The sequence below is a fragment of the Barbus barbus genome (genome assembly GCF_936440315.1).
Source record: "Barbus barbus genome assembly, chromosome: 26".
NCBI classification, from domain to species: Eukaryota; Metazoa; Chordata; class Actinopteri; order Cypriniformes; family Cyprinidae; genus Barbus; species Barbus barbus.
The window spans coordinates 16241575-16255677 of record NC_136754.1 but is presented as its reverse complement, the minus strand read 5'-3'; the positions used below and the strand labels follow the sequence as shown (position 1 = coordinate 16255677).

Genomic DNA, 14103 nt, shown 5'->3' with positions numbered 1-14103 from the left:
TAGTCTTACTATTAATATGAAGTCTATAGAAAGACTCATGAAATGTAAAATTGTAAAATTTCTGTAAAAAGCTTAATATATAATTCACACACACACACACACACACATTTTTTTATTTTTGAGAGAGCTGTTCTAAAAATATTGACACAGGCACATTTGGCTCTTGGGTTATTTTTATTTGGAGCAAAAATTCACAAACCAGCATAAAAACATCGATCTGTCCTCAATCTAAAAAAATGAAAATAAATAAAAAATACAGTATATACATTATATAACTGGCATGATATTTTTAGTTTGTTTTATTTGTACACCTGGATAGGGGGGCCTTTAAATATTGTCTTAGACAAAGGAACGTCGTCTTGAAGAAATGTATTCAATATCTATTATGTATTAATTTTAAAAATTGGTAGCTCATGCAAAAAGTCAACTCAGCAGTGGCTGTCAAAGTATGCTTTTTTAAAAGAAAAAAAAAATCCAGTAATCACAAACAAATGCAAAGCTCATGGAAAACCCCTGATTCAAAGTGTGGGAACCCTAAATTATTAAAGAAGTTGTAAAAAAAAAAGGCTCTCTAAAATAGTTTTAGATGAAATAGTGACACTCTGCAGGGCACTGTCGGTGTCAACTGCTCATTTATACACATACTTTTATTTGTGATTTAACTACTCATACTGACACTATGGAAATGGAAACTCAGAAAGGGGAGGCAAATGTCAGTAGTTTCTCAGCAGGTGAATTACATCAGCTCTAAGTGCTATTTAATCCATTCTCACTTCAGTAAACCTTTTATCAAAAGAGAATTTTATAGATACCAAGGGGAGGCCACACACTTGAACTCCTCCGTATGCACTGATTTACAACACTAACATCTAGAGAGTGAGATCAAGCAAGAGTTTAGTTTAAGAGTCCACTCTTATGGAGGCTCACGTGGATCCTGTGTGTTTGAGTCCACTGTGGAAATTATAAATCAAGGGTTAGTGGGCAGTTGTGCTTGTGTGTGTGTGTGTATATATATGTGTGTATAACCACAGGAGGCAGTAAAGATTTAAAGGTATTCTGTCAGACTGTCTGTTGCTGATGATCTGGTAGCTTAAGTGAGCTAATCTGGCTTTGGGAACATGAGGTAATTGAGCATTTATTTCCATGTGCGGATTTCAATTTGGCATGGGAGTTACGTACGAGTTATAGACATGATTCAGTATTGAGATGTAGAACCACAAGCTCCCGACTGCTCATGTCTGCTGTGCCAGCACTCTTTCAGTGGGGTCTGTAGGCTCCTCTGCGCTTCTGGAAAGTTTTCCAATGCCTTGTGCAAACTTTTCTCCTCAAATCCATATTCTGTTTTCAAACACATTGCTGTTTTCTCAGCAAATCTGTCTGTTTTGTCTTCAAAGAAGTCCATGAACTGGAAAATGTACTAGTGGTTATAGGAATTGTTCACCTTTATGAGAAATAAAAGTTGTAATTTGGGTTTGGGACAATATGACAGAATATTCTTTATTTTTGGGTGAACTATCCCTTTAAGACTCTATGCGTTAATCTCGTTCAGTTTCTAACTTAAAACTGACCCCTGCTGATTCATAATGGAATAACACCCTTTTGTTTTTCTGTTTTTTCTCTCTTCTCCGCTTTCTCATGCCTACAGATCATGATTCAGAAGCAAAGAGAGTTCAGGATGTTCTCTCAGGAATGGAAAAACCACAGGTGGGTCTGTAATATGAGTTAAAAACCTCACAAGTGAAAAATACTAATGGTTAATGTTATCAGATAAACATGATGTCCTTTATTGGCCAAAGGAAAGTACAGGCTGCAGATGTAAGCACGCATAAAAATAACACAACATGATTAATGATTTTTATATGTCATAAGGAGGACATTTGGTAAAAGTCACAGTGATCTTTTCAGATTTGTTTACAATTCCAAACTGTTCCCTTTGCAGCCACATAGTGGCAGCATTTTGTTTTTATTTCTATGGTCCACTGTCAAGCAGTGTTTGACTGGGTGAACATTTCCATCAAAACAATGTTTTCTGACTGATATGTTTTGCTCCGTTCTTTTCCCATCTGTTCAATCAGCCTGCTGCTCTTTCTGTTTAGTTCAGGAGTATCTGAGGACACCATGTCACTTTAAGTGATAATCCATAAGTAAAACTAGCCCATATTCATCAATCATCTTTTCTGTTTTGTGTTTTAGTTTGCATGCATTTGTTCGTGATATTTGAACAGCTGTCTCATTTGTATTAATCCCACATTATTATAATTTTAGTGATATTAAGGCAATTTAGAAGAAAGCCAGCGTGTTAACACTGCAAACAAATGGTCTAGACAGACAGATTATATTTTTAGTATGTTTAATAAGGACAAGAATTAAATTCAGGCATCTGTTTCCCTTTCTGACTGAGTCATTGTCTATATATTACATTTGAGCAAAACTTGGCATTTGACACTTTCTGCAATGCATTTTGAAAATTCTTAAAGAAAATAATACTTGTATTCTTAAGCAAGTAAACTTTAACAAAATCTGCAGTAAAAACTTTTGCATTGTGACAAGAATTGAAATAAAATGTTTTTTTCTTAAATTTCTATTTATTAAAGAATCTTGAGAAATGCATCCCAGTTTCAACATAAATATTAAGCAACACCACTTTTTTCAACATTGCTAATAGTAAGAGTAGTTTGCTGAACAGAAAATCAGCATATTAGAATGATTTCTGAAAGATCATGTGACTGGAGTAATGGGTGCTGAAAATTCAGCTTTGCCATCACAGGAATAAATGACATTTGAAAATATATTAAAAGTTATTTTAAATTGAAACAATATGACTGTTATATGGCATTTTTGATCAAATAAATAGAGCTTTTGTGAGTATAAGAGACATCTTTCATACATTTAAAATTCATACTGGCCCCAAACTATACATGCAAATAAAAAAAATACCAGCAGTTCTATTAATGGAAGAAAATGTGATGTAAAATGCAAGAGCACAGAAGGAATATACCATGATAGATGCAGGGAGGCTGAAAAACATCTGTGGCTTAATGTGTCTCAAGATGAGGCATTCTGGAGGGCTGTGTGGGACTGGAAGTAATGGACTTCAATTTGCCCTCATCCTCATCTGTGCAAAAGCCTGTAATGGAGCTGCCTTTCTGGTGCAGTTTCTTCATGAACTTGAATTCAGCTGGTGTAGCTCTCCCAGCAAAACACAAAACAGAAAGTCTCTGAATACTACAGACTCGGGCCAGTTCCTTTGTATGTCTGATGTTCAGTGGCCAACATCCCAAGTTCTCTACCACAGTTCAGGATTGAGTCATGATCCAAAGAAATAAAGCAAGGTTATATTTATGACATAATTTACCACTTTTATACAGGACAGTAGGTAGCACTGTCACAAAACATGTTACCCTAAGGGCTTCTAAGGTCATATGTTAAATTTAACAGCATAACTTCCTGCTGAGTGTCCTCACCATGAACTTTATGAATGAGTCACAAGAAAAGAGTTAACTTCAACAACAAAAATTGTATAGGTCTCGGAGCTTTTCACTTTGGTGAAGGTGTTAAAGTGACTAAAGTTGGCAGATTTGGCAGAAAGCTGGGTCTGATGGCAGCCGGTTTATTGAGAACATATTGCAGTAGCTTCAAAATTGCCAGTGGCAATGCCAGCTGTGCACATCCAAGAGGCAACAACCATAGCTTATCCGCGGACATACTTTCACCTGCAAGATAGATTGTGTTTGAGAGCTGTTTGGTTCGGACATTAGATTGCTTCTGCCTAACTGAAGCTAGTGTGAGACGTCTGCAGCTCATTCATGTCAACGTTATACCCTCATACACCGTGTTACGTTGAATTACCTGTTAACAGAGGAGTTATAGCCGCTCTGTCTCTTTCAGCTCTGTGTTTGACACATAGATAGTTGGCCTTGCAGAGGTATAAAGTTGTGCAGACCATAGGCCTTAAACGCAGATGTGAGTTAGCATTAGCCTGGTAAAATGTCTGCGGTTAAAAGTTAAAGAAAGTTTGTTTTGTTTTATGCTTGAACAGCATAAATCACCCTAGAAATTTGTAAAAATGTAAAGACCTACCTGATATGGTGGACATTTTTTATTGATCCAAATTTATTTGTAGGTTTCTACTTTTTACCTGTAGGTCTATAATCCTGGTAGGTTTAGCAAATGAATGGTTTTAGCTGTATGCTAACCTCATAATGAAATGACAATCCCACAAACTCTCTTCAAAATGACTTGCTCCTTCCAATTTTTGTCTTAAATTGGATTTGAATTGGAGCTCTTTGCAGCAACATCTGAATGCTCCTTTTGAGAAAATCATTGAGTTTCTGGATTGTTTTTAAAACGTCGTTCACTTTTGTTGAATTCATAATCTCGGTTTATAATAGTGATTTGTTTGTCCTGCACATTTGTGTGGTTGTGGTTGACTTGAAGTAGTTTTGTATAGTGGTGTGTTCTGCATTATAATAATATTAATTGAGATACAAAATTAAATATTTGTACTTTAGTTTTGCTTAGTAATATTGTTTCAGATTCTTGATGCTGTTTGTTCTGTGTTTATCAACAGGTTTTTAATATCCAGGCCCGGACAGCGCAACTGACCTGGGCTCCACCAGCAGGCCTTCAGAACAGAGACAGGCACAGTAACGGACACCCCTTAACCTGCAGCTACGAGGTCGCTCTCTCAGACAAGGGTCGTAACGGCCAGTACCACGTCATCTATAGGTAAGATAGACCAGAGTATAATCACAGAGGAGCTGTGTCTTCCGCTCAGGGTCCTTGAGAAGTCTTTATGTTCTCATAAATTAGCAGTGTTCACCACAAGGGAGCAAGTTAGACATGAATATATCATCCATCGAGCAGAAAGAATCATTGGATCCAGCCTGTTCTCCCATCAGGACGTGTATGATTCAATATCCAGAGAGCAGACAGGAAAGATAATCAGACGCCTAACACCCTGTCATCACCACTTTGAAGCATGACTCAAAGCTTCAGACTTAAAATATGAGAGCAGTAGTGCTGGTGAAATCTTACTATGTTATATTATATTACTGTTCAAAAGTAGTTTTTTTAAATACATTAATACTTTTTATTCAGTAAATATGCTGTTCTTTTGTATTTTGTATTTATCAAGCAACCCTGAAAAAAAAGTCTCATGGTTTCCACAAAAATATCATGGTAAAGTGATATTTTGAGTTCATAATTACATTTTTTTTTATGTGTATTTGTTGCTAAATTAAAATCACACAAATCAGGGCTTTAAACTGTATCCAAACATGTCCAAATTTTAAGTTAACAGTTAAGTTTACAAAATTAGCACAGCAAACCTCATAAAAATATAAAATGATCAATTCATTCAATCCTGTTACTCAGCTTTTTAGCTTGAAAATGGCTTGAATAGCTTGGTCTTAGTCCCTCCAAGACCCTTGTTAATACAATTTCTAATTTGTTTTTGTGCATAAATCAGTTTTTTTTCACTGCACCACTGTGGATGTTTAATATGGTTTTAACTTGCATATTAAAATCTGTTGTCTCCATAGAGGCTTATGTAACAGAAATGTTTCCAATTTAAATGGGACGCACTACTGGTGCTGTTTAAAATTGGTTTGTGCTTTGCCTTTCAATTTGGCCTCACGGTCGGGTAGCGCCATTCCAGCCCACTTTTGAGTGTTATCCTTTTGTTGTTTCCCACACTCGAAAAGAAAATGACAGTGCATAATCTAAAAGAATGGGGCAATTTTGGAGTTGCACTAAAGCGACCTCTAATAAAATATAGTCACACTGCAAGGAAAAATGGTCACTGAAAACCCTAAAATCCATCAAGGCAAAAGCAATCACAGTTTTTCCCTTGAGCAATTGTGCTCAATAACTGAGCAGCATCTCTTATGAAAGTCAATTTTGTGCTTTGAACACCACAACTCTATTACTGGCATCCATTAAGGTCAGTAACCATCATGTATGTGTGTCCTTTCAGTGGAGACGAGTTGGAATGCAATTTAAAAGATCTCAGACCAGCAACAGACTACCACGTAAGGTAAGCGTAGCTCTCAACTTTATTTCTTGCAATCTGCCATGAGATTCGAGTAGCTCAAACGGTTACTGTGATTAGAGTCCATTGTCCATTGATCATTTCGGATGATCAGTGTTGTCATTACAGTGATCCAATTATCTGCAGTCTTCTTTTTTTATGTAAAGTTAACGTTTATGGAATATTAGTCATAATTTTTAACTTCCAATTTTCTCTAATTTTCTCAGCTCTACCTAAATGTCTCTCTAAATGTCTCTCTGCCTGTTACCTGTGATTAATTGAGCAGAAAGTGCCGTGCATCACAGCGCTGGAAAGGTCAAGATTAAATATGATGCATGTACTGTTCTTCAAAGAACCTTTCAAGCCCACATTGATGTAATCTGTGCTGCCTCGAATAGGCGTTGTTGGTCTATTCTGTCATCGGGAGGTCTTGTTAGTGGAGAATCGGTTTGCTTGGCTCCTCATTAAAACGCATTGAAATTGTCGGCTGGGTTTTCAGTCGACCTTTGACCCCTGGCAGCAGTTGAACTTGGAGCTGAATATATGTTCTGATTAAGGGATGTTGGGAGACTCTTCGTTTCTACAGATAGATGGGGAACACCCTGTTTGTCCCTAAGAGTTACTATTTTTTGCTCTTTATAAATCTCAGCGACCTGTTGGGAAATGTCATGTGTGTCTAGATGATTTTTGTCCCACCTTTTCCAGCACCGAAATAAGCAAAGAGTGTAGTGCTGCATTTTTTAGATTTTTTTTCTTTTTTTTGTTAGCTCATCTTTTTTTAAAAGCAATTTCCCGGCATTGTAAAAGCAATGTGCACTCAATCAGAAAATGCATTGAATTTCTGATTGTAGTGTATTAAAGTATTGAACAAGGCCCAGCTGTGCTTTTCTTCTTGTAACTTAAATGCCACTTACTGCCAAGGTCATGAATTCAATTAGTGATAAAAAGCACCTTGAATGCACTATAAGTTTCTCCCTTAAGTGATCTTCTGTGGAACACGCAAAAGTGTTTTTTTTCCTGCTATAAATGCAGTATAGGTGACTTTGAATGAGCTATGCCACTAAATTTATGTGTTTGTCTTTCTCAGAGTGAACGCTGTGAGCAATTCTGTGAAGGGTTCGTGCTCTGACGTGGGGGCTTTCACCACCCACAGCAGTACCCCAGACTGCCCGCTGCCCCCTAAACTATCCCACCGCACAAAGAGCACGCTCACCCTGCAGTGGAAGGTGAGAGCACTGTTTATCATGCACTAGTATGGAAGTTAAAGCCATAGTCAGATAATTTCCCATGCATCAGATATCACATATCAATTCTTCACTCAAAGTACATTTTAGCTTAAGTTTGTGAAGTTTTATTGCAGGTGAGAACTTTTTGCAAGTCTAATGAACCTGGTAGAATTGAAGATGATGTTCCATTCTTCTTAAAGTATTAAAGAGATCAAGTAAGAGAGTTCATCCAAAAATGAAAACTGCCATCATTTACTGACCCTCACGTTTTTCTTCAACCCTAATTAACTAACTTTCTTCTGTGGAACATAAAAGGGGGAGAAGAAAAAGATCATGCTACACTTTTCTATACACTGACTGTTAATGATGGCCAGGGGCCACAAAAAATGCAGAAAGCACTTTATAATAGTCTACATAACACTAAATTTTAGCTTCTTATGCTCAGCAAGACTGCACTTACTTGATCAAAAATACAGTACTGTGAAATACTATTACAACTGTAACTATTATAACTGCTTTGTATTTTAATATATTTTATTTTAAATGCAAAGTATTTCAGTGTTGGCAATTCTAAATTTTCAGCATCATTAGTTCAGTCTTAGTGTCACATGATACTTCATAAATCATTTTAATATGCTGATTTGGTGGTCAAGAAACATTTCTTATTATCATTAATGCTGAATTAGAAAACAAGAAGACCAATGTGCATGTGAGTATAGAGTATATAGCGCACAAGATGTATGAACATGTCAATGTTTTTTTTTTATTATTATTTTATAGTTCAACTGCCCCTAATCACCAATTACTTTCATTGTACGACAAATATAAACATGGACGTTCTGCTTTCTCTTCATGTGTTCAGCAAAATAAAGAAACTCATAAGGGTTTTGGAATAACATAAGTGTGAGTTAATGATTGACTGAAATATACTTTTAAGTAGGGATTGTTCTTAAGATAGGGGTGTTCGATTCCAGGTTTTTTGGATTTCACTCTGACTCCCACCGTAGCAGTAAATGAAATCAACTTATTGACTCCAAACAGGTCAGGAAGAGAATACAAGAATGCAATCATTGCTGCAAACTAAATTTTAATCTTTTTTTTTTTTTTTCGACACAAAGCCTTAAATTTCTGTTATTAAAACGGCACACTTTTGGCATGACTGTCAAAAGAAATGAGTAGCCTGTTAACATTGTCATTCAATCCTTGCTGATATAGTGCACTCAACTGTTATGCACTCTATCGGACTGGAAAAAGTAAGCGATGTTGGACACTACAAACATAGTCGACTCCCTATCACTACTTTAAGATTTTCATGGTCCAGTACACAGTGCTTCCTGTTACTTAACACATTTTATCTGGAAATAAGTTTTTCATCCAGTTTTCCAGTTCTAATTTGTTTCTTTTTATCTCTGTTCTCTCAGGCACCAGTCGATAATGGATCAAAAATCACCAGTTACCTTTTAGAGTGGGATGAGGTATTGTTTTTTTGGTTCACAAGAAAGGCTTTATAAAGTTTTTCATTATTACTATTCAATTTCTTTTCACATTTTTAGTAAAAGGGCCTTCTGAATGAACTCATTTCAACATTTTGAACACTAATGATGTCTTTATGACATCAGTCCTCTTCACATTCACTCTATTTAAAGATTCGTATCTGAGTGATGTGCATCCTTCACAGACCACCGCACACTGTTGGCACTCATACATTCATTACAGAAGCTGAATGGCTTCAGTGATTTGATGCAGTGTAGTGACTGAAATGTATGTGTTAATCATCTACTTCATCTATTAGGGCAAAAAGAACAACATTTTCAGAGAATGTTACTTCGGAAGCCAAAGGCACTACAAACTCACTCATCTGTGTCCAGCCATGGCCTACACGTTTCGAGTGGCAGCACGCAACGACATAGGAATGAGGTATCAATGCAGAATTACATGCATAAACACTTTCTAGGCTTACACAAAGTATTTAAATACACTGAAACACAATAACATTAATGTTACATACTCTTTAGTATGGCTTGTGTGCAAATTGGGATAAAGGCAAATATTTAAACGTTGTTTGACCAACTATGTTAGGAGGTAATATGAGGATAAAAAGGCTCTTTCTATGGATTGCTGTACAGGATGCATATTATTAAATCCGGTGTGTGACAGAACAATACCATTATCCCTCTGTAATCTCATCGTATCACCATCCCTCACGTCTTAATGGAGGAGGAAAGCCATAAAGTCACCTTGATTCAGGAGAACAGACAGCCATTGGGTTTCTCTTTCGCTCTCTTCTGCTTCTCCATTTCACCAACTATATATTTTTTCCACACATTGAAAAAAATATTTATGCCAAAATTAAAAACGGTAAATAATTTATATTTATAAAAAAGAAACAGCTTGATTAGTAGGGAAAGCCAACTGACCCTCACACCAATCAACAGAATGACTAGAGAATATATCTATATGTTTGGTCTAGTGGGCGGAAATGAAGTTGTTGAGGGAAGATGGTCATCACTCTGAATGCAGCGCCATCCCTCGTCTCCTCCATCTCCTGACATTAATACCAGAGACACATTCCGAGAGTGAAGCAATACATTGAAATTTGAGACTCCACCTCCAGCAAACCACCTTTTGCCCAGTCTGAAGAGGACATTTTTTATTACTTTCTTCAGTGAGAGAAGCTCGTTTAATATCTCCTGTTCCCCAGTGGCAGTTATAGACACTCTCCTACACACAGTAAATACTGAGGGCTCTAGTAAACTTGTCACAACCAGTTAATTGGAAGAAACTAGATTTAAAGCCGCTATCGAGAGGAGAGGAAAACTATTCAAATTCCTTAAATCAGCCTGGAAGTTATTCATATTGAAGCGGTGTTTAAAAATAAACTCTATTAAAGTGTCTGACCTGAGAGGGATGCAAATGAACACAGTTCTTCTGCAAAGTTTATGCAAAACACATTTATACGTTGTTCTTGACGGATAACCAAAAAACTAAAAACACTTTATTCCTGGCCGATTCACGGCTTTTTGTATGTGTATGCATACACACACATATTAATGTAATTCTGAATGTTTTCTCTCTTTTTTTTTTTTTTTTTTTGTTTGTCAGTGGCTTAAGTCCTGAGGTAGTCTTCTTCACGACTGGAAGTCTGCCCCACCTGCCCCATGCTCCTCGGCTGGTGCGTGCCGGCATCACATGGATTACGCTGGAGTGGAGCCGCCCAGATGGCTGCACCGCAGAGGAACCCGTCACATACACGCTGGAGATCCAGGAGGAGAACATTGTATGTCATTTAGATGACAGTGTCATCAGTTAGAACATGAAATAACATGCTACAATTCAACATACTTGAACCCAATGGCATTTGGTTGCATTTGGAATTTAGAAACTGGTCATTAATTTGGATGGAAGAAATACTTGAATCAAATAATTTAATTGATTCACCAAGACAACAAATAGTCAAATGTATATCTTTTGCATTCATATTGTTCCTAATGTATGTGCAACACTCATGAGAATTACTGTACACCAGTGTATTTAAAAAAACATTCAAATGTCACTGAAAATACATTAATATTTTACTTTAATACTATAGAACCAGTTATTGTTGGGTTACTCTCTTGAAAAAAAACTAAGTATTTTAAAAATCATGATGTGGAGCTGTAATCAGAATGATGGATTCTTTTACCAATGCTATTTGCTGTGGTGTTAATGATAACATAAGGTCACTAAGATCCAGTTTTATGGTCATTTTCTGCAGGGAACAGAGTTTCACCCAAAGTACACTGGAGAAAACTTGACATGTACTGTAGAGGGCCTGAAAAGAAGCACACAGTATAAATTCAGGGTGAGTGAAGCCATTTTTCATCTTATAGCTTAGAATATCACAAACTGTTTGAAATGTCATTGTGTGATTTACCGAGCTCATAAGTTTACACACCCCTAGCTATAATCATAATAGATATCATTTAAACAAAAAAGAGTCCCTTGGTTGTCCTGAGGGGCAAATCTAGATCACAGCATCATTAACTTTGGAGAGTAACACAAATGTCCAGAGCATGCTGGGAATGGTGGGCTACTTCAGTGCTTAGGACAAGCCATGATCAAGATACAGAAGTATCGCAAGAAGTTACAAACAAGCCTACAGTGAGATCACATTGGTCCAAAATGTGAACATACATAAAACATCAAATTTTGAGACTTTAGAGTTGACAGACAAATGCACCTGGCTTTGAAACAGAATATAGAAAATAAATGACAAAATCCTTAAAAATGATCTTGAGAGAGGTATGTTAAATTGCTTGTTGATGTGGTGTGATCTGCTAGGTAGTACAAGTAGATGGTCTGACTCAAAAGGAAGCTACAAACACACATTAAAGACACTTGAAGAGATCTGAATAATCCACATATGCAAATGTATTTTTATTGACAGGATCAAAAATACTAAACAGGTGCATTTGTCTATTCTGAAGAGAACAATGCTTCCTGGAAAGTGCTGGTCAGATATTAATTGCCAAGTCGTAGTGACCTAATGTTTTGGTCAAGTGTAGTATACTAATTATTAGCCAGAAGTGTGCAGCGTTTAACACCTGCTCTTCAAAGGCACACAGTGTTTTGTTTACCTGTGTGGGTGAGTAACTGTATGTGCAGGAAGCCTGTTTGTGTTACGGGGACATCTGACAAATTAAGCCTAGAGTCATACATTGTTAATTGCAGTGGCAACAAACTGCTTTAACCTCTCTCTGTGCTCCACTGATTCATGCTACAGTTGTTTTTTTTATTATCACATTCATATAGTGAACTCTCCTATCCAATTATGAGTGAACCGCAGCCCACGTCAAGTGCTGCTGTAATGCAACGAGTGGGTCTGGCTTAAGTGCTTTCATTATTAACAGTAATTCCTCTGAATGGTGCACACACCTCTTGGGTTTTTTGCATATTTTAAGTGGAGGTGTCTATTAAGGTTTCAGGTGCAAATAATGGGAGTGTGTAAATGCGTTATGTCATTACCGCTGCATTTGTGGTGGATTGTTTGCGTACAGATGCTCTTTATTAGGCTGTGTGTAATGGTTTCTATTTTTGTTATCTTACATTTTATATGCATGAAGAGGATTTCAAGCTGTCAGATTTATGTATCATGCATGTCTCTTATTTCCCACTTTTTGACATTTGTGAATCTTATACCTTTTTAATTATTTACTTAGTTACCTTATTCATATAGCTAAGGCAAATTAATTTTTGTTTCAGTATAAAAATTAGGGATGGACAGAAATACCCAAGTACTTGAAAATTAAAATGATCATGAAAACACAATTATTGTAAACTAGTTATTTTATTTTATTAAAATAAAATTAAAATTCCAAAACATTTCAGACCAGTCAAAATAGTGACTCGAATGAAATTAGTTTCTGAAGTGATTTTCATTTATATTTAAAATATTGCTATTGCTTATAGTTAGACTTAGGGTAGGGTGGCCATACATCGTCTTTTTCCTGGACATGTCCTGACTGGGATTTCTAAATTGTTTTCCTGTTGTCACGCTCTTTGCAGTCCTCATACATTATATGTTCAGTACGTGTATTTGCATTACTTTGACTATTCTCTGTAGATCTCAACTTCTTGCACAATACCTACATGTTTTTGGTCAGACTACTTTTCAGTCATTAACTTCAAGTATGAAAACAATAGGAAAACAAAGCCAATGCTTGGACCTTTAGGCAATTTAGAAATCCCACCCAGGACAATTCTGGGATCAAGAGAACATGGTCACCATATGAATTAATGCATGCAATTCAATCTCAAAACATGCAATTCAACAAGATTTGTGCCTGTGCTAAGTTCACCTGGTGGGCAAAAAGGCAAAAACAATAATAAAATAATTGATGTACTGAATCAAGCCTGTTTTGAGTTTAAACAATCTTGTTTTTATGTCTTGCAGCTCATAGCCTCGAACCTGGAGGGCAGGAGCAGTCCCAGTGAGGTGCTGGTGTGTAACACCAGTCCAGACAAACCTGGACCCCCCTCCAGACCCTGCATCAAGGGCCCTATCAGACCCTACAGCTTCAGTGTCAAATGGGGTATGGCTTTTTGTGCAGCTGAAATGTTCAGTCGGAGTTGTTGCATTTGCTGAATTGGTATCTGGCTGTGAGGGGAAATTGGAAATCTCATTTATGTTTGGGAGCCGATGCAATCTGTTTTGCATTTGAGCTCGACCTTTTGAATCTTGGAAGTTGAGAAGAAATATCTGTGAATGTAATGTTAATATTGAAAATAAAGTTGTAAAATTCGTATTTACAAATCTACATAAAATGTAATGTCCTTTAGTGCTGGTATAGCTCTGTCTCTATCTGACTCATGTGCGTCACTATACACCTCATCTTGAGGAAGTCTTTTGTGATGCACTGCTTGGCTTCTGCCACTTTCCAATTCAGTTCCTTGTTTGCAAAAGCAGGTAGGATGAGGTCTGCGGTTGTACTGTGTTATCAGTGTGATAATTCCCTCTTTATTTCCCCATAGTAATGAACCAAACAGTTGATTTCTGACAGCTGCAATAAACTTCAAGGGCAAATGTCTAAAATTTAGTTTATGCTCTTAGAATTTTTGCACAGTCGATGCAAACGGATACAAAAGTTGTCAGGTCTAAATGCCTAAAGGGTCATATCATGGGTAATCAAATTTCGCTTAATATTTTGAAATTAGTTTATTCATACAATAAAAAGATGCTGTAGGTTTCAGTGCTTACGGTACAAAATAAATGCATATTAAACTGTAAAAGACCAAATTACAACATGTTTTTGGTACAAACAACATAACTAACCATTTTAGTGGACTTTTAGTTGAAGGAATTAAATG

General features: G+C 36.6%; 1 protein-coding gene across 1 annotated transcript in view; it reads left to right on the top strand.

Moving 5' to 3' along the window:
- The window catches only part of LOC306846300 (fibronectin type III domain-containing protein 3B-like), a 160426-nt gene that overhangs the window by 119923 nt on the left and 26400 nt on the right, over nt 1–14103 (top strand). Inside the window, exons 7-15 of the mRNA XM_079379569.1 lie at nt 1646–1704; nt 4571–4728; nt 5978–6037; nt 7119–7257; nt 8679–8732; nt 9050–9174; nt 10360–10534; nt 11012–11098; nt 13190–13328. Of these exons, the coding sequence (XP_079235695.1) occupies nt 1646–1704; nt 4571–4728; nt 5978–6037; nt 7119–7257; nt 8679–8732; nt 9050–9174; nt 10360–10534; nt 11012–11098; nt 13190–13328 (996 nt within the window). The remainder of the gene's footprint in view (nt 1–1645; nt 1705–4570; nt 4729–5977; nt 6038–7118; nt 7258–8678; nt 8733–9049; nt 9175–10359; nt 10535–11011; nt 11099–13189; nt 13329–14103) is intronic.